Consider the following 17,067-nt stretch of genomic DNA (forward strand, 5'->3'; position numbering starts at 1 on the left):
AACAGGGTTATGAAAGTAATTTCATTGAAAGGGAACTAGACCCTGGATGGCGAAGGCCTAGGCCCGCAGGAGGAGATAATATATGCGGGTTTCATTCATGCAATCTAAGAACTAAAGAAGCAACCTATTTCCCAACGCCCATGGCTTCAATAAGGAGCTTCGGCAAATGGACCGTTGATCATCAAATTTGCCCACAACACACCACAATACAAGCAAAGCAAGCTGTTGTCTCAATACCCATTTCAAGAAGAGCAGCAGCAATTCTGATATCTTCACTCCCATTTAGCGTCATTTCACTACCCAAATGCTCAGAAGCAAGAGAGAGACGCAACAAGAAAGCCATCCCACTTGAAGACTATCATACTACTTGTAACTTCGAACTTTCTTTTCAAACCCCATTTCAAGAAATAGTTGGCTTTAATTTCCAGTGATTTTGGCGCACTGCATCTAAGAAATACGCATTACAAAATAACAAAGCATTTGATAATTGACATTTGATTTTGCAGCTGATGGGTTGAAATACTATGATATTGTTGAGGGAAAAGGCCCAGTAGCTCAAAAAGGATCAACAGTTCAGGTTGGTTTAAACTTTAAAGTAGAATTTCAAAGATATATTATTATTGTATTCACTTTTTCAGTAGTACTACCACGTACAAACGTGACGCGGCATTTAAATTGTGGAGTGGAAACACAAATTTTGTAGAAATAAAAGAAAATAAATACATGTGAGAAAGCCTGGCTGTATATGGTACCATCACATTTGTTTGTTTTGAGTAGAGAGTTGTATTATATATAATTGACTTGTTTTCTGCCTTTTTTTGAATCTGTGCTACTTACTTTTTCCTCTTAGGTGCACTTTGATTGTATTTTCCGGGGTATCACTGCTGTGTCAAGTCGAGAATCTAAACTTTTAGCCGGAAATCGTAGCATTGCAGAGGTATATTTAGGATTTGTCTATATCTACTGAGGTTCTGCTTAACTTTGAGAGTACAACACTTCAATACCTATGGTGTTTGATAAACACACAATTTCACTTGCCACTCATCAATTTATGTTTGATAGTTAGTGATTTCATTCCATGGCAGCTTACCTCGATCACAAACATAACCCTTTTCAGCTGAAAGTTGTGTCTCGTGTGTTTGTCTATCTAATCTCTCTCTTATTTTACATATTCTCATGCTTTATGCAGCCATATGAGTTCAAAGTTGGAGGTCCTCCTGGTAAAGAACGAAAGCGTGAATTTGTAGACAACCCAAATGGTCTTTTTTCTGCACAAGCTGCACCAAAACCCCCACCAGCAATGTACTCAGTAACAGAAGGGATGAAAGTAGGAGGCAAGGTGAAAACATCTTCAAAATTTCTTATGGCTTTATATGCACAATCAATGCTTCACATTAGAATCCATAGGCCTATTGTCTTGCTATTTCGTCACCATTTTCTTATCTCTTTGCAGAGGACTGTGATTGTTCCTCCAGAGGCAGGTTATGATAAAAAAAGAATGAATGAGATACCGGTAAAACCCTAGTCCTCAATTCTTTTCTTTCTTTCTTTGATTACAAATTGTGAAAATTTGAAGCTATAAAGTGTCTATGTTTTAGCCGGGAGCTACATTTGAGCTGAATATTGAGCTTTTACAAGTAAAGCCACCCGAAGGAAAGTAAAGCGTTGTCTGGATCACGGGTGTTTCATGGTGAATGAAATTCTTTTGATTCCATCGGTCAAGGGAATTTGTATGGCTGCAATGCATATTATTCATTCTCAGTTCTCAAGGAGTGGTTTAACCAAAAGCCCCAACTTCATAGCACATAAATTTATGTCTCTTTTTTTTTTGTATTTTTTAGATGTCCTTGAAACAAAATAATGTTTTGATTAAGGTTCTTAAATTTCTAGTTTCCGCGAAGGCTTTTTGTATTGGAAACTAATAATGAACTAATAAATACAACAGAACGTGAGAGGTAAAGCAAAATTCTTAGCTCGGCCAATTAAGTTGCATTCAGCAGGATCCCAGTACTCATTTTACCTATGTAATGTAAAAGTTCTACAGCAAAATGACAACATAAATCGAAGTTAGTGCAGCAATATCCTTAAATAACAGAATTCCGTCCTGAAGCACGACTTCACCAGCTTCGGTGGATGACTCAAAGCAATAAACCTAAAACTATTCTTTTATATCTCATCAATAAGCTCCAGAAGATTTTCGACCTCCTGCCTCAGAGCTGTAATTTTCTGCTGCTGGGCAGCAACCCGGTTTTCACTATCCCGTATCCCTGTCTTCTTCTCATAGCAGTCCACCACAGTGGAGTGCTTAGCCATTACCTTCTCTTGCAGATCTTTCTCCTTGGCAACCAGCTCCTCCACCTACATATACAACCAATGTTTATTAGATTTCCCAGATAACAGAGGCATCACCGTATAGCAGCATCCTAGTCATGTACAAGAAGCAAAGGAACTTAATATTTCCACGTCACAATTTGAATAAAAATCCAGTATTTTTTTCGGAAACAGCTAACTTGGTCAAATAACATACTGCTAAAACTTCATGCGTAAAGGCAGCATCACTTGAAGATTGAGAATGTAAAAGAGAGCATAAAGTGAATGCTGATCAGACCTTGGGCAATATTTGTGAAGCTGCCGATGAAGATTGCAAGAATGACAGCACAAGCTTCAACTCCTTTGAAAGCTCTTTTAACAAACCATCGGCTGCTTTACGAGCTGCTTTGCAAGCTTGGACATCCCCTGTCCTAGAAAGATCACGCAGTGATGCTTCCAGCTTATCATGCGTTGTTAAGCATCGATTGATAACATTTTCAACTTGTTGAATTGCTGCTTGAACCTGAAATTATGAGAAGCAAAGCTTGTGATGATGGCCTAATCTAAAGTATATATTTTCATGCTAGATTGAAACTTAACCCAGCACATCATACTTACTTCATCCCACTGCAATCTTGCCAAATAAGCTGCAGATGATTTGGAAATTGACATGTCAACATGCATATATACGATGCCAGCAACAAAAAGAGAGAAAAAGCCAAAAATTAACATAAATGGCTCTCTAAGCATTGAAAGTTTGGAGAACTTGTAATAGACCTGCGAAATAAAAAGTGATTGCAACATCAGCAAGAATGATGACTTTGCAAGGTGATGATGTCATACATGCAATTGAACGTAATGTTGGCTTCATTCAAATGTTATCACCGAAGGACTTCAATCACATTCAAGACAGGAGATAAGAATACCTGGAAAAATTGATTATGCTCTGGCACAACATTAGTCTTTTGCAGCACAACCACAGGTCTACCAGTAAGATCCAAATGTGACAATTTGGTCTACATTGAATCATAATCACAATTAGTGGAAAATGATAGAGCTCTGTTTCAAACTCTACACATAAACATATACAAGACTAGGATAAAAATAAGTAAAAAAATGAAAATATTGGATGTATCTAAACAAAGAATGAAGAGGTTTTATATAAAAATGTTTGTACCTCTTCCCACTGATTTACAGGAAATGGAGCAGAAACAGATATATCTCCAGAACCCTCGGGCAAAACAACCTGTAAGCCAAAAATACTCAGTCAGGACAGCAGGGTAGAAACCACCAGGATGCAATTCATGTTTTTCAAATTGTCTAGTAGCTTATTGTGGCATTTGACTGTTTGCAAATTGATTTGGTGGCTCCATAATGTGTATATTAATTAACCCAGTAAGTTTTGGACTTAAGATAGTCCAGCCTCATGTGGCCTTTGTTTCTCATAATCAAGTAAGTTCTGAAGGGACGGTTGCAAGTGGGTAGATGTAGAAAAACGATTTGCCAGCAACTAATCACATAATGACAAGATATGAAAACTAAAATTTTATGGGTTAATGAGTTTGTAGAGGTTATTTTAATAGATTTAATGAGGGCTCAATTAAACAATATTTAAACCACCCATACGGTTACTGTGGGCTTTTATAATTCTCAAAGTTAAAGTTTTAAATTTTTTGGGTTTATGAGTTTATGGGGCTATTTTTATAAATTTAACGGGGGCTGCTTTAATAGATTTAACAGGGGTTAATTAGTAAATCAAGTAATTTTCTCTTTAATTTTTTCAAAATTATTTTCCCCAGTGGTTAAGCCCCCACACGTCATCAGGTCGATCCACCTCTGATGGTGGGAAATGTTATCCAGAAACCAGTTCTACTGTTATATTCTATGTTACCAAACAAATAATTCTTAGGGGAAAAAAAGAAAAACGTAAAAGAACAAACACTGCTTAGGCTTGGGGAAAACAAACTTAAACATGAATCCCCATTCAAGTTCAATGAAGTTCTGGAAAAAGATCATTGGGACATAACTAAAAGAGTCTCACAGTATTTTAGAGTAATTACTTTCTTAAGATGTAAGAGTAAGGCTAATTCTATCCAAAACCCAATTTCCCACCTAACGTCATTATAGTGTACAAAATAAACAAGGAAAAGAAATTACATCAAAATATTATCAAATTACCAACCTTAACAATGAGGTTATCAATGACCAATTCATTCATAGGGCTTCCAAAGGTAATGTTAAGGAAACGATTCCCTTCTAACTCGAACAAGAAGTCCTTAAGCGGTAGACCATATCCAATGGTAAACGCAGTCCTCCAACCACCAAACAAGGGGTACCTCGGTTCAATCAATAATTCTGTCTGCAATCAAAGAGGACACTCTTGTTAAAATCAGAAACCACAATCCATACATCTTCCACTTTTTTATTCTTTTGGAAGTACATCTTCCTATTCATTATATCAGAGATTTACCTTCTTGGAATCACCCCACAGATTAGAAGTTGATATATTTCCGATTTCATCTCTATAATAAACTGAATGAACTCTTGGTGGCATCTTTGCAATAAGATATTTAAATGCTGATGCACCTCGGATGGTGGGTCTGGCCTGGTAATCAAGCCTGTATGAGAAAAATGCAATACAAAAATTCAGGATTTCAAGCAGCAGAGCTGTACACAACCCACTTAGAGATAAAATGTAAGGGCAATAGGGACAAACCTAGAAAATTCACCCTTGTTTTGGGCACCACCGTGGACCAGTTTGTAATGCTCTGTGACCTGCACATTACCCCAATGGGAAATTTCTATCTCTCGCACTACTTCCTGACCAACTGCGAAAGGTTGATTACTTTCAAAATGGACAACTATGGGCGAATATGAGAATGAGGGGAGGTTCTCATACGGGCCATATTTGATCTCAGAACCATGGATCTTCGTATTCTCTAGTTTTGTATAAGATTCAATTCTAGATTCAGGCAATTTAACACTGAGTGACTGAACCTTAACGACATAAGGAGTGAGGTAGAACGCGCTCTCCTGGAAAACGACAAGCTGAATATCAGCCTGCGTAATTTTCTCAGGAAATGGTCGCAATGCATGAGCAAACACAGCCAAGACATCAAAAGTGTAGCTGTCACCCTTGCCTAATGCCTTAGGTAATTTTACTGCATAAAAGGTCAAGGCTGCTGGCATTCCATTGGGTTTGACATTTTCAACAGGGAGGCTAGCAGACAAACTTTTCACTTTCCCTTTCCCCTCATGAGGGGATGCCTTCAGAAGTGCCAGGTCTTTCACTTGGAGATCAGGAAATGCCAGCAAAACTTCTGAAACTGGCTCAGAACCCTCATTCTCCACCTATAACACACATTACAAAGGTCCCACTATGAATACAAAAGTTTCACTGATGCTAAAGGTGTAAAAGTTGGAAATTTTAAATATATCGAGACATTTCTTTTAACTAAGTTCATATTATTGGGTACCTTTAGTGTTGAAGTGATGCGTACAATTTGCGATGTCAAATCAATCTGCAAACAAGGGATCGCAAGATGAAAATTAAAATCTTCACCATTTTTCAATTTCTCGTTTATAAACTGTAAATTATACTTGTATCCAATAAACATAAACACAAATTAACTAAAACTTCAAATTACTTCAGAATTATGAAAAAAATAAAAGAAAAGAAAATGCTGCGGCAGATAACAAAACTGAAATTTGAACTTACGCGTCGATCGACTTTTGAGAGGATCAGATCGGAGAGTACAGGCGATGCAAATAAAAGGATGGTAAAGATGATTAAATCAAATCTAAGCGCCATTTTCCTCCGTACTCCCATTGCGGAAAAACCTAAATCCCAAGTTAGGATTTTACACAAGATCCTGAGTATCACTTCTGAGAAGTCAGAAGACCAGACTCGAACACAATGTTAATTAGAACAGTGAAGCTTTTAACAACCCCCCCCCCCCCCCCCCCCCCCCCCAAAATCCTTATAACGCCTTTTTCGAATTTTATTTTCCTAAAATACCTGAGTTTTTATTTATAAAATATGAACCCATTAATTAAAATCAAATATCTTGTAATTAAATTTTACCTTAAAAAATATACCTTTTAATTTTTTATTTATATTTATATTTAAAATAAAAATTAATTTATCTTTAATTATTTAAGTAATTTCAGTTAAAAATAATATAATTCATTCTGATTTTAAGATAAAATAAATATATTAATAGTAAATGGCCTACACTAATAATGCGTTTGCTGAACGATAATTAAAATGGGTTAAAATTAGAATGGACAGGAATCGAAATAGGTTGAAATAAAAATAGGGAATAAGATTTAGAATAAATTATTTATTTGAACTACAAGAATCGTAATCGGAACAGTTGAATTACTATTAATATTTTTATTTGTCTTGTAATCAGAATGAATTATATTGTTACAAATTACTCAAAATTCTTTAATTCAATATTGTCATAATTATTAGTTTGTATTTTAGTTATTGTAATTATTTCTTCAAAAAATATTATTATTATAATTATTGTTAATAATAATTAATAAAGACAATAATAATAATGATAATCAACCATGATGAAGAAGAATAAGACAACAACAACGACAATAATAAACCCTCGTTATCGTCATCAATGATATCACCATCGTCGGCATCATCATCGTTAGCCGGATCATCAATATCGTTGGCATCATCGTCGTCGTCAAATTGAAATGCGATGGCTGCTGCTGCTCCCACGACGCGATAGTTGGTACCCATGACCGTTGCAGCCTGTGACGCGACGACTGGCAACCAACTATAAAATTAAAACCATTCTTTGCTAAATGTGGTATTTCACATCTCACCTCGCCTCCATATACCACAGAGCATAATGGTGATAGTGAATGACATTATTGTCACATTGTAGAAACAAGTCTTACCTTATTGCATCAAGCTTCTTTTCCTTTATGCTTTTAGACTTATGTTTTTCTTACTGTTGTGTATTTAATTAATCAATTGCCCATTAATATTCCTACGTTAAAAAGTCCTTATGAAACACCTTTTGGTGATGGACTTAACTACAATAAACTCAAAAATTTTGGTTGTGGATGCTTTCCTTGGCTATGTCCATATTCCACTTATAAACTTGAACTTATGTCTAAACCTTATATCTTTTTCGGATATTGCATTTCACAAAATGCCCTAAATGTTTTGGTCCTGTTTGTAGTTATATGTATATACCATGTCATTTTATTTTTTATGAATTTACTTTTTCTTATCATGATTTAGATATATCTCACGCTCGTGTTTCCAGGACTCGATCTATGTTAGCTACTTTTTCTCCACTTATATTTTTTTATAACACGTTTGATGTTGATAATGGCACCACTTAAGATGCTTCCTTACAGGTTGAGCCCAATGTTGATTTTCTAGCAACTAATCCTTTACCAATTGAGACAGATCATTTGCTCACCACGTCTACGTCTCCTTCACCTGCTAACTAACTAGATAAGATATCAACTCCATCTCAACCTCTTCCATGTCATATACTAACCCAACCCAACCCAACCTATGGTAATCTGAGTGAAAAATAACATATTCAAGCCTAGAAACATATTCCCTTTCAAAAACACTAAACATCCCATGCTTAATACCTTGGAACCAACATATGTTGCACATGCTTTACAAGATCCGAACTAGAAGCTGCAACGATACATGAATATACAACTTTGATCCATAATCATACATGAGAACTAATCATTTATTCACAATCACAAAACATAAGTGGCTACAAATGGATCTTTTGCATCAAACAACATCCAGATGGTACTATAGAGCGGAATAAAGTCCTTTAGTTGCCAAAGGTTTTAATCAACGACTTGGTGTTGACTGCTTTGATACCAGATAGGAACAATAAGCAAAATAAAATTATAAACAAGAGTGAAATATTTTTGAGATAATCTAATACTAATTTGGTCATATTCGGATCTCAAATAGCTAAACTAAAATTAAAAAATAATAAGTAAAACAAAAAATTAAATTATTGTTTCATTTGTGATTGCGGATAGAGATTCGTAATCGTAAATATCAATAAATTTTTGTTATTAAAATTTACATAAAAAAGAACCATCAATTCATCTCAATTTAATTTATTAAAATGTTAGGATCCTAGAAGCATATTTTAATTTCTTTTTTATTATGATTAAGGTGTCTTATTACAATTATGATTTAGGGTTCTAATTGGATAAGAATTAATATTGTGTTTAGTTACTATAAATAAGTGGTACTCAACATGTTTTTGAGCAAAAAGTAATAAATTAATTCCTATCCCCTATTAATTGTTCTCTCTTTCCCCAAAATTCTTAAGTTCTTCATCTCTTCTTCTATCTCGAATTCTCCAATCAAAATCCTAAAACTCTATCATAAAATAATTTAGGTCATGAATATAATTGACTAAAAAAAATCGTATTTGATTTACATTTTCCCACTAGTCCACCTAACGAACAAATAATTTATTAGTGATTTACAATGACTCCTACATTTATAATATTTGAAACATGACAAGTTCATAGAATGATGAAAAAGCAGAAGTTCCATTTTTACATTTGATCTAACTTTATTGAGTACAAGTGATATCAATTATTTATTAATTTAGATTTGCAATTTGTTTTAAATTCTTCTTTGTCAACGACATTAGGGCAAAAGAATTAATTAACATGGTGGCATTATCCTTGGACCTTCGACAATGACACCAGCGCACTAGGCTGAGACCAAATGTTAAATTGTTAGATAAGTTGGTTATTTTTATTTTTTATAAATTACAGGGACTGATTTGATAATTAGCCTTGGTAGAAACTAGAAGGTAACGCATAAACACTAAAAAGTCCACGGTGTGAGATTAGCGTTTGCGTTTTCTCCGCAAAGCCCAAGGCTTGGACTCAGAGAGTGAAGGCTAGGGTTTACAAGTACAGAAACAAATATTGAAGACAAAGGTTTCAGGAGCTGCTGCTTTTGCTTTTGATTAAAGCAGGGAAGAAAATGGAGACATCTTTAAGATATGGAAAAGACTCGAAGGCTCTAAGAATCTACGCGAAGGAGAAAATTCCCATTGATTCCAATACTCGCTTGCAGGTACTTAAACTCATTCTTTCTATCGTTCTTGGTTTCTTTTTCTTGTTTTAATTCTGGGATTTCAGTTTTTACGTAAAGTTGGTATGCTTTCATAAAAATGTCACATGTATTGGGTAGCTCATAATTGAGTTATAAAAGTCACTTGATGTTGTCTAATAGTTGTTACATTTTAGATTCTTTGTTGAATATGTAATTATGATTATGCTACTGTATAAGTTTGCAGATTGAGTTGATGATTACGGTATGTGTACTTATTTGATACTTGCTATCATACAAATAGATGTGTTTGAGTTTGTTTTTATGTTATGGGAAAAGAGTGGCATCCTGGTGTACAAGGTGCATTAAGATGTGCTGGATTGTTGGCTTGTATCATTTTGTTTTGCAAACCACTGTTGTTGGATTCAATCACGGCATTAACTTTGGACAAAACATCAAATATTACTGTGGAACTAGATTATTCTTTTTCAACTTATTTTATGTGAGATTCTTTCATTCTGAACAGTTTCAATTATTAATTTCTGTGAATGATTCTTATTTTTATTTTTTAATTATATTTGTGTTTGAATTAGGTTCATGGAGAGCTAGATACAAGAGTTGGAGCTCCAAGTTACGTCAGTGCAATGATAAGACACTTCTATCCAGATGTATGTTCTCACTCTGCCCTTCCTGTTAATTTTAACTTTTATAGGAGCAGCTCCTGTGGAAATTTGACTTCTTTTTTTAGGAGTTTAATGGTCTATATCTGCCAATTTCCTTTAGTTATCAGCAAGCTTCGGGTTAGGAGTACAGTATGATAAACATGAGAAGCTAAGGTATACCGTACGTGGAAAGAAAGTTTTTCCTGTGACAAGTACTGGTTTGTTAAGCTTTAATATCAAGGGAAGATGTGAAGTTGACAAGGAATTTAAACAGGTTGGTGGATGCTCTGAGTTCTTAGAATAATTCAATATCAGATGTAATTGGTTCACAGAGAGCAATGTTCATGCTATTTGCCTATTTGGTGTCCTCAGTATATGAAGTTTAACAACTTCACAATATTTTCATTAGCCCCCCTTTTTTTTGTTTTAATTATATGTTTTGCTTTTGCTTTCAGTTGCACTTTAATTATATTTTGATCTTTTGTTTCCAATAAGAGAGATACTAAAGAATGCAACTCAGCATCCTAACATGTGGTCTTTGTGTCCTTCTGCTATCACATATACCACCTTGACAGAGAAAGTCTAGAGGAGCTGCTGAATTTTCTTGGAGCATATTCAATTTTCAGAAAGATCAAGATGTTCGATTCAAACTTGGTTATGAAGTTGTTGACAAGGTATTTTCTGGATGCATGTATGTTTGGTTTTACAATATGAAGCAGTTCCATTCCATCTTTGTTCTCTACGATTCTGATGCGCTGTTCCTAGTTCTATTTTCATATTTTTCCTTTGATGGTGTCTCTCATTTTATCTCTAACTTTCTTTCGCTTGATTGTACAAAGTTGAAATGTAGTTGTTCAGTTTTTTGATGTATACATTTTTCTCTCAGGCTCCCTATATGCAGATTAGAGAAAATAATTGGACAGTCAATGCTGACGCGAATGGTCGGTGGAATGTGAGATACGACTTGTGAGGATGGAGACTCGAAAATTTTATGGAGATCATATGTGTAACTAGATGTTTATTTTATTTACTTGGATTCTGTTATCCAGCTACTGAGCTGAGGCTAGTTAATGGAACTGTATTGGTATGAATCTTGAATCCTCAATTCATTATTTCTTGTCTTTTCTTCCTTCTTTTCATTTGCAAATGTCTCTATGGCCATGGTTGCTGATGAGGGGGAGGGTCCAATGTGTCTCCCAGATTTTGTGGTAGATGCCTTATAGTTAAGGTTTGTACAGTGGAAGTTGTCCCTATGTTGGAAATAGGTAATTAAAACAATGCTGAATTATTATCATCCATGGGTTTTCCTCGTCTAGTAACTTCATAAAATGTGTGGCTCATGTCATGAAAGGTGTATAGAAGAGTACTAACTTTGCCAATCAAAAGGAGCAGAGCTGGGGTTATGGATATTTGCCTGTGCAAACTGTTTGTTTGAGAGAAGTTGCACTCGACCATGTCCAATCATCTTGATTTTCACTTTTTGGCCTTAGATTTCCATTACCTTTCCTCTTTTTATTAGTTCTATTTTTTATCATTCTAGTAGAGTCAGGTTTGCTATGCTGTGGGCAATGGATTGCTAGAGTTCCAAACATGTATTTTGCAGAGAGTAGAGCATCTGGGGATCTATGTCTTTTCATGCTTGATGGATTTAGGAGGTTCGTTCAATTGAGAAATGCTATGAGTTGAAATTTGAATCTTGGGTTGGCGACTAAGCCGAAATGGTTTGATCCCAGTGTTTGGGGAACAAAGGCCAAGTACCAAGATACGAGAGTCGTGTTGAAATGGCAGTTTGTTTATAGATATAGTGATGATAAAGCATTAAAATAAGAATCTCTCTGCATTTAGGTGTCAGGTTTATCAAGAAAGCAAATATTCTGTTGACAAACTCATATGGCCCATATCACATGGGGAGTTAGGCTGTGCTTTTCCCATTGACACGTCACTTATCCAAGTTTTTGGCCGCTTTGATGCTGTGCAGCCATGTGTTGTGTCATATTTCCACATTGCCTAACCATGGATTGCGGAGACCTTTGCCCAAATCTAGAATTTGGCGGGTAGACGCTCAACCATTTGACTCCTTTCGGGTGCCAATAGTCAAAAAAGGAAGACTTAATTGTTCACTTTCTTTTGTTTTTAGATCCTTTGGCCATTCACCATTGGCCGTGGGTGGTGCATGCATTTCCTCTTTCGGCCATGATTGCTAGCTATATTGGCATTCGGCCATTATAGAAAATCTTATTTTGCCCATCATTGTATTGTAGAATTTAAAGAAAAAGCACCAATGGTTTTCAGTAGTACATGTCTGCTTTATCATAAGCAATCCAATCCAATGTGTAGAACCACTACGTATGCGGTATTGCTCTAAATGAATCCGAAGCGACCCCATGTTCCATCTTCCATGCCCAAAATGAAATTGTGCTTTGTTGGATTAGAGTTTTCCGATTGGGTCCCTTGTTATGCTTTCTTTTGTGACTTGAACTCAAAAACACAATCAAATTCAAAGCAAACAATGAGTGAGTGTTCAACTAAAATCCGTGTGGAGATTTTAGATTAAATAATAAATAAATAAATAAAAATACAAAACCGGATGAAGTGTAATTAAATAATTTTGCCTTAATGAATAAACAAATTGGGAGATAAAGATTGCCTGATCCAAGGTGTGAACTCTCTCTCTCTCACACGAGCGGCGTGACTTGGGAAAAGTCTTTGCCGCCAGTGCACTGGTAGCGGGCAAGGCTGCTAAAATTCGAAAATGGCATACGCGGATTAACGATAAACAAGCAGGGATATTCACGTAAACTCACCGTATAGAAAAGGTACCAAATTTATAAAATTTAATCTTCAACAGATTCCTTATTATAAAACTCCCCCAAAATCATTACAAAATGCACTCACTCACTCACTTGTCACACAGTCAACACATTTCAAAACAAATTTGAAAAAATTAAAAAAAAATATATATATCTCTATCGTTTCACTCTCAATCACATGACTCGCCTTTTAAGATTTCTAAGCGGCGTGAACGCCACCGCCACCGCATCACCTCCTCCTGCCGCCACCGTAGACTCCGACTACGTTGTAATCCTCGCTGCTCTACTCTGTGCTTTAATCTGCGTGCTCGGCCTCATAGCCGTTGCACGCTGCGCCTGGCTCCGACGCCTTTCCGGCGGAGGAGCCGCCGCCACCAACCCCAGCGGCACCAGCACCCGCAATTCTCCCGCCAACAAGGGCCTGAAAAAGAAAATCCTCCGTACGCTCCCGAAACAAACGTTTACGTCCGAATCCGTCGCCAAGTTCTCCGACTGCGCGATTTGCTTGACGGAGTTTGTTAACGGAGACGAAATCCGCGTGCTGCCGCAGTGCGGCCACGGATTCCACGTGGCGTGCATCGATACGTGGCTTGGATCCCATTCGTCGTGCCCTTCATGCCGCCAGATTCTGGTCGTTGCCAGGTGCCAAAAGTGTGGAGGGTTTCCCGCCAGTTCTTCGTCGAGCTCCGGTGCCGGCGTCGAAGGTGGAGCTGCTGAAACGAGTGAAGCGAGATCGGAGGAGAAACAAGATGATCCTAATAGGTTTTTGCCCTAAAGCTAATTCTAGGATTTATGAATTATGATTATTAACCTCAGTTCTTCAAATTACAGTTCAATTATGTAATTTATTTTGATTTTATAATTTCGTATTTGTTTAGGTTTTAATAAATTAGGATTAAATGTAATTTCCATGTATTTTATTTGCTATTTGTAAATTCCGTATTTCAATCTTCTTATGTAATTATATACATATATATATATATATAATCAAAGTCACGTACTTGTTTAGGTTTGATAAATTAGGATTAAATGTAATTTCTATGCATTTATTTCCTGTTTGTCAATTCCGTGTTCTAATATTCATATATATTTTAAGTCATATGAATTAATAGTTTTTCCAAATTTTAACAAATTTAAAATCTTAGATGTCTGTGTATATATATATACATATGTAAAATTATTCTTATGCGTAAACGTCTGTATCTTTTTTAACGCAAAGAGGGTTGGGTTGTTTTTTAATGAATTATAAAATTATGCAATCAAAGGGAGTTAAAAATTAATTTTATTAAATTTTATGATTTAAAAATGTGTTTGTATGAAAAAAAAATGATAATATCTGTATTAAAAAATAATTAATATTAAATAATATAATTAAATAGAGGTAACATGACTTAATAATTTTTTTACAATTTTTTTTTTTTTTTTGCGCCTATTTTCAATCTTAACCTGCGGTTGAATCCAAATGCTGGCATTCAACAACTTTAAAAATTAAATTACTATTTATTATTTCAACTCCTCAATTTCTCTTATTGTCCGTTAGTTACTACCCATTCATAAGAAGAAAGCATAATAAGTCATGTTATTATTCTTTATAATTTCGTCTTTCTTGAAATCTGATTTCCTTCCTCGACAACTAAAAAGTAATAATATATTCATCAAGTTAGTGATACGGATAAAACTGTGGTGCAACTGTGGTAACGTGCCACAGTTGCACCCAACTGTTGGATTCTCACTTATTCAAGTGGACTCTATTTATTTGAGTGGATCCAACGGCTGGTGTAACTGTGGCACGGTACCACAGTTGCACTGTAGCCTGACTCGAGTGATACACCACCTTATCTGCTTAGCTCAAAGATTATATATTTTTTTATTTTTATCTTGTGGTAATTTTATTTGTCAGTTCAGATATCTTGAAAATGAATGACGTACCCATTAAAGTAATTAAGGCCATTCTTCAGTGGTGAAATTGTTTGCACAGGAATACAACTATCGATTGACAACTTCACGAAGTTGGAAGCTGGAGGAGACGCACAAAATGTTTGGATGTTTACTTATAACCGTAAAAAGCTAAGTGAGTATTGAGTTTAAAGGACATTATGCAGATATGAGCATTTTCAATCAGAGGAAGAGAAAGAATCCGAAATTTACTTATACGATGAATATAGTAACAGATAAAAAAAATTACAATCTCAAATATATTGAATTTTTTTTTTTAATTTTTCAATATTTTAGTGAAGAACTATAGTGAAGACATTCTCATTTTAACAAAGTGAGAATGCTTCTAATAGATAAAAACACAATCTCTAAGTATTGAAATTTGTAATTTTTTTTTTTATATTTTATGGACATCTTCACTTTAATAGAATAAGGATGTTGTCATTAAAGATCGACTCATATATATAATGGGATTCAAAATTCCCAAATTATGAAATGCCAAACCCCCATGAAAAGTATAGGCCCAATAAAATTTTTTTCACAAAAAAAATGGTTTTAAGTTCATTATTTATAAAGAATGACATATGTATTTAGAAAATATTAAGAATGATATAAGTGTAAAATACCCAAAGGAGAAGACTTCGAAGAAGTGTTAAAAACATGATTCTACAATGAATGACTTAGGTCAATTCTTAACAAATAATAACCTAAATACTTGAAAAGTATTTTAAAGTAAGACGCTTAAAGTGTGAATATCAATAAAATGTCTAAGCTCAAGGGTATGATTCTATAAAAAAAAAATAACGTATGTCCATTCTTCGCAAGAATGATTTATATACTTGGAAAATATTTCAAAATAAAAAACCCAAAAGACAAATATCGAGAAAACATCTATTCAAAACTCAAATATTGTGATTTCTAATCTTCCTCTTAATTTATAAAGATTTGAGGGTTTTTATTTAGAGGTTGGGAAAATAATGCTTCTAATAATTCTTTAGGGTGGGGGTGGGGTGGGGGCACGGAATCCAAGTAAAGTAAGAAAACATGCAAGGCAACCCATGTAATGTGATTTAGGGAATCAAATGGTGAGGTCTTATCTGTTTTTTTTTTTCTTTTCATGTTCTTTCTTTTTGACTACTAATAAGTTGTTTAAGTATCGATGTAAGTCATTTCAATTCTTTTGGAGATAATTCTGAAGGCTTCTTGAGCGTAGTATATGCATCACCGACCAAGTGTCGGTGATTTATTATCAACTCTTAATTAGGCCTTATATAGTATTGAAGTGGTTTAAAAACTAAAATTGTAATTATGAAATAAAAATTAATAGTTTGTTATATATATATATATATGATTTAAATAATTATTTTTGTCAAAATAATTAAGATATAATATGTTTTCCAAACAGAATTGTTACTGTGTTGCAAAAAAAAATGGTGGTTAGTGCTGCTGCAATATATAGAAATGGGGTTGGTTGAAGTCACAAACAGAATTTTAAGCTAGCTAGCAGTGATAGAAACAAGAGTTGGTAATCCACTAACAAAATATAAAACGAATTTTTAAGATATCATTAATATATATAAAGTTGCTTTATGATCACACAAAGCAAAAACTTTCCATTCTATCTATCACCCTCTTTCTTTCTTGTCTTGACCTAACAATTAACAACAATAACAAGTATGTATTGGTGTTTGTTTGTCCAACTTATGCTAATGGCATTATTATAATTTTTAATTTGTTAATCTTTTAATATTCCATTTTCTTTGGAGCCGTCCAATATGATAAGTTTTTTCATGGTCCAGGTCCACAAAGAAAAAGTTGCGGAATAACCAAGTAATTAAATTAATTGGCCTTTATTCCTTATCGTTGTCTCTTCTATCAACATTGAGAGAGACTATAATAAAATACAATTAATAATTCTACGAAGCAAAAGCTTTTAAGTACAATTAATTTCTAGTAGTAGGACTACCCTTAACCTAACATTTGAATGAATACTAATTGCAGCAGCTCTGTTAATGGCCTCAAATCAATAATTGATTTCCCAAATCGATACTTGCATTGACTTCAACTTTGCGGCAAGTCAAAGCTTTGTGCCATGCTACTCGTCTTATCCTTAGCCTTATTCCTCCCTCACATGTCTAAATTGCGTGCCCCCACGTCATGACCAAGTCTATCTAATTAACCATATTCTCTGTCAGCGTCTAACAGCTGGGTGGGTTTAGGGTATAAGGACCAGAAAAATAATAATAATCCTTTGTCGTTG

At 34.8% G+C, this 17,067-nt stretch overlaps 4 protein-coding genes across 4 annotated transcripts; 3 read left to right on the forward strand and 1 right to left on the reverse strand.

Annotated features, from left to right (window-relative positions):
• The first annotated feature begins 80 nt into the window (after positions 1-80).
• Positions 81-1,900, forward strand: LOC102627743 (peptidyl-prolyl cis-trans isomerase FKBP18, chloroplastic). The gene is made up of 6 exons (XM_006473772.4): positions 81-369; positions 507-577; positions 851-937; positions 1,190-1,339; positions 1,454-1,513; positions 1,599-1,900. The coding sequence occupies exons 1-6, from the start codon at positions 141-143 to the stop codon at positions 1,659-1,661; spliced, it is 660 nt and encodes a 219-aa protein (XP_006473835.2). The 5' UTR covers positions 81-140; the 3' UTR covers positions 1,662-1,900.
• A 49-nt stretch (positions 1,901-1,949) lies between these two features.
• Positions 1,950-6,272, reverse strand: LOC102628036 (dolichyl-diphosphooligosaccharide--protein glycosyltransferase subunit 1A). Its single transcript, XM_006473773.4, has 10 exons — positions 6,029-6,272; positions 5,787-5,831; positions 5,027-5,661; positions 4,781-4,928; positions 4,493-4,669; positions 3,488-3,556; positions 3,237-3,326; positions 2,929-3,087; positions 2,609-2,833; positions 1,950-2,358 (listed from the first exon to the last, which is right to left on the reverse strand). Exons 1-10 carry the CDS (start codon positions 6,137-6,139, stop codon positions 2,167-2,169), a joined length of 1,851 nt encoding a protein of 616 aa, XP_006473836.2. The 5' UTR covers positions 6,140-6,272; the 3' UTR covers positions 1,950-2,166.
• Positions 6,273-9,176: 2,904 nt separating this feature from the next.
• Positions 9,177-11,195, forward strand: LOC102610875 (outer envelope pore protein 21, chloroplastic). The gene is made up of 5 exons (XM_006473860.4): positions 9,177-9,424; positions 9,994-10,068; positions 10,184-10,336; positions 10,638-10,736; positions 10,949-11,195. Exons 1-5 carry the CDS (start codon positions 9,332-9,334, stop codon positions 11,030-11,032), a joined length of 504 nt encoding a protein of 167 aa, XP_006473923.2. The 5' UTR covers positions 9,177-9,331; the 3' UTR covers positions 11,033-11,195.
• A 1,702-nt stretch (positions 11,196-12,897) lies between these two features.
• On the forward strand, positions 12,898-13,872 carry LOC102610566 (RING-H2 finger protein ATL80). Its single transcript, XM_006473859.4, has one exon. The coding sequence runs from the start codon at positions 13,051-13,053 to the stop codon at positions 13,645-13,647; it is 597 nt and encodes a 198-aa protein (XP_006473922.1). The 5' UTR covers positions 12,898-13,050; the 3' UTR covers positions 13,648-13,872.
• Positions 13,873-17,067: the final 3,195 nt, after the last annotated feature.

This window comes from Citrus sinensis, chromosome 5 (genome assembly GCF_022201045.2).
Source record: "Citrus sinensis cultivar Valencia sweet orange chromosome 5, DVS_A1.0, whole genome shotgun sequence".
Lineage (NCBI taxonomy): Eukaryota > Viridiplantae > Streptophyta > Magnoliopsida > Sapindales > Rutaceae > Citrus > Citrus sinensis.

Coding starts and splice junctions, on each gene's coding strand:
- LOC102610566 (XM_006473859.4), top strand. CDS start 13,051: ATGACTCGCCTTTTAAGATTTCTAAGCGGCGTGAACGCCACCGCCACC.
- LOC102628036 (XM_006473773.4), bottom strand. CDS start 6,139: ATGGGAGTACGGAGGAAAATGGCGCTTAGATTTGATTTAATCATCTTT. Junction 4,670..4,780: donor TGTGGGGTGATTCCAAGAAG/GTAAATCTCTGA, acceptor CTTTGATTGCAG/ACAGAATTATTGATTGAACC. Junction 3,327..3,487: donor CTGTAAATCAGTGGGAAGAG/GTACAAACATTT, acceptor GATTCAATGTAG/ACCAAATTGTCACATTTGGA.
- LOC102627743 (XM_006473772.4), top strand. CDS start 141: ATGGCTTCAATAAGGAGCTTCGGCAAATGGACCGTTGATCATCAAATT. Junction 370..506: donor TGAAGACTATCATACTACTT/GTAACTTCGAAC, acceptor TTGATTTTGCAG/CTGATGGGTTGAAATACTAT. Junction 938..1,189: donor GAAATCGTAGCATTGCAGAG/GTATATTTAGGA, acceptor TGCTTTATGCAG/CCATATGAGTTCAAAGTTGG.
- LOC102610875 (XM_006473860.4), top strand. CDS start 9,332: ATGGAGACATCTTTAAGATATGGAAAAGACTCGAAGGCTCTAAGAATC. Junction 9,425..9,993: donor ATTCCAATACTCGCTTGCAG/GTACTTAAACTC, acceptor TGTTTGAATTAG/GTTCATGGAGAGCTAGATAC. Junction 10,069..10,183: donor TAAGACACTTCTATCCAGAT/GTATGTTCTCAC, acceptor AATTTCCTTTAG/TTATCAGCAAGCTTCGGGTT.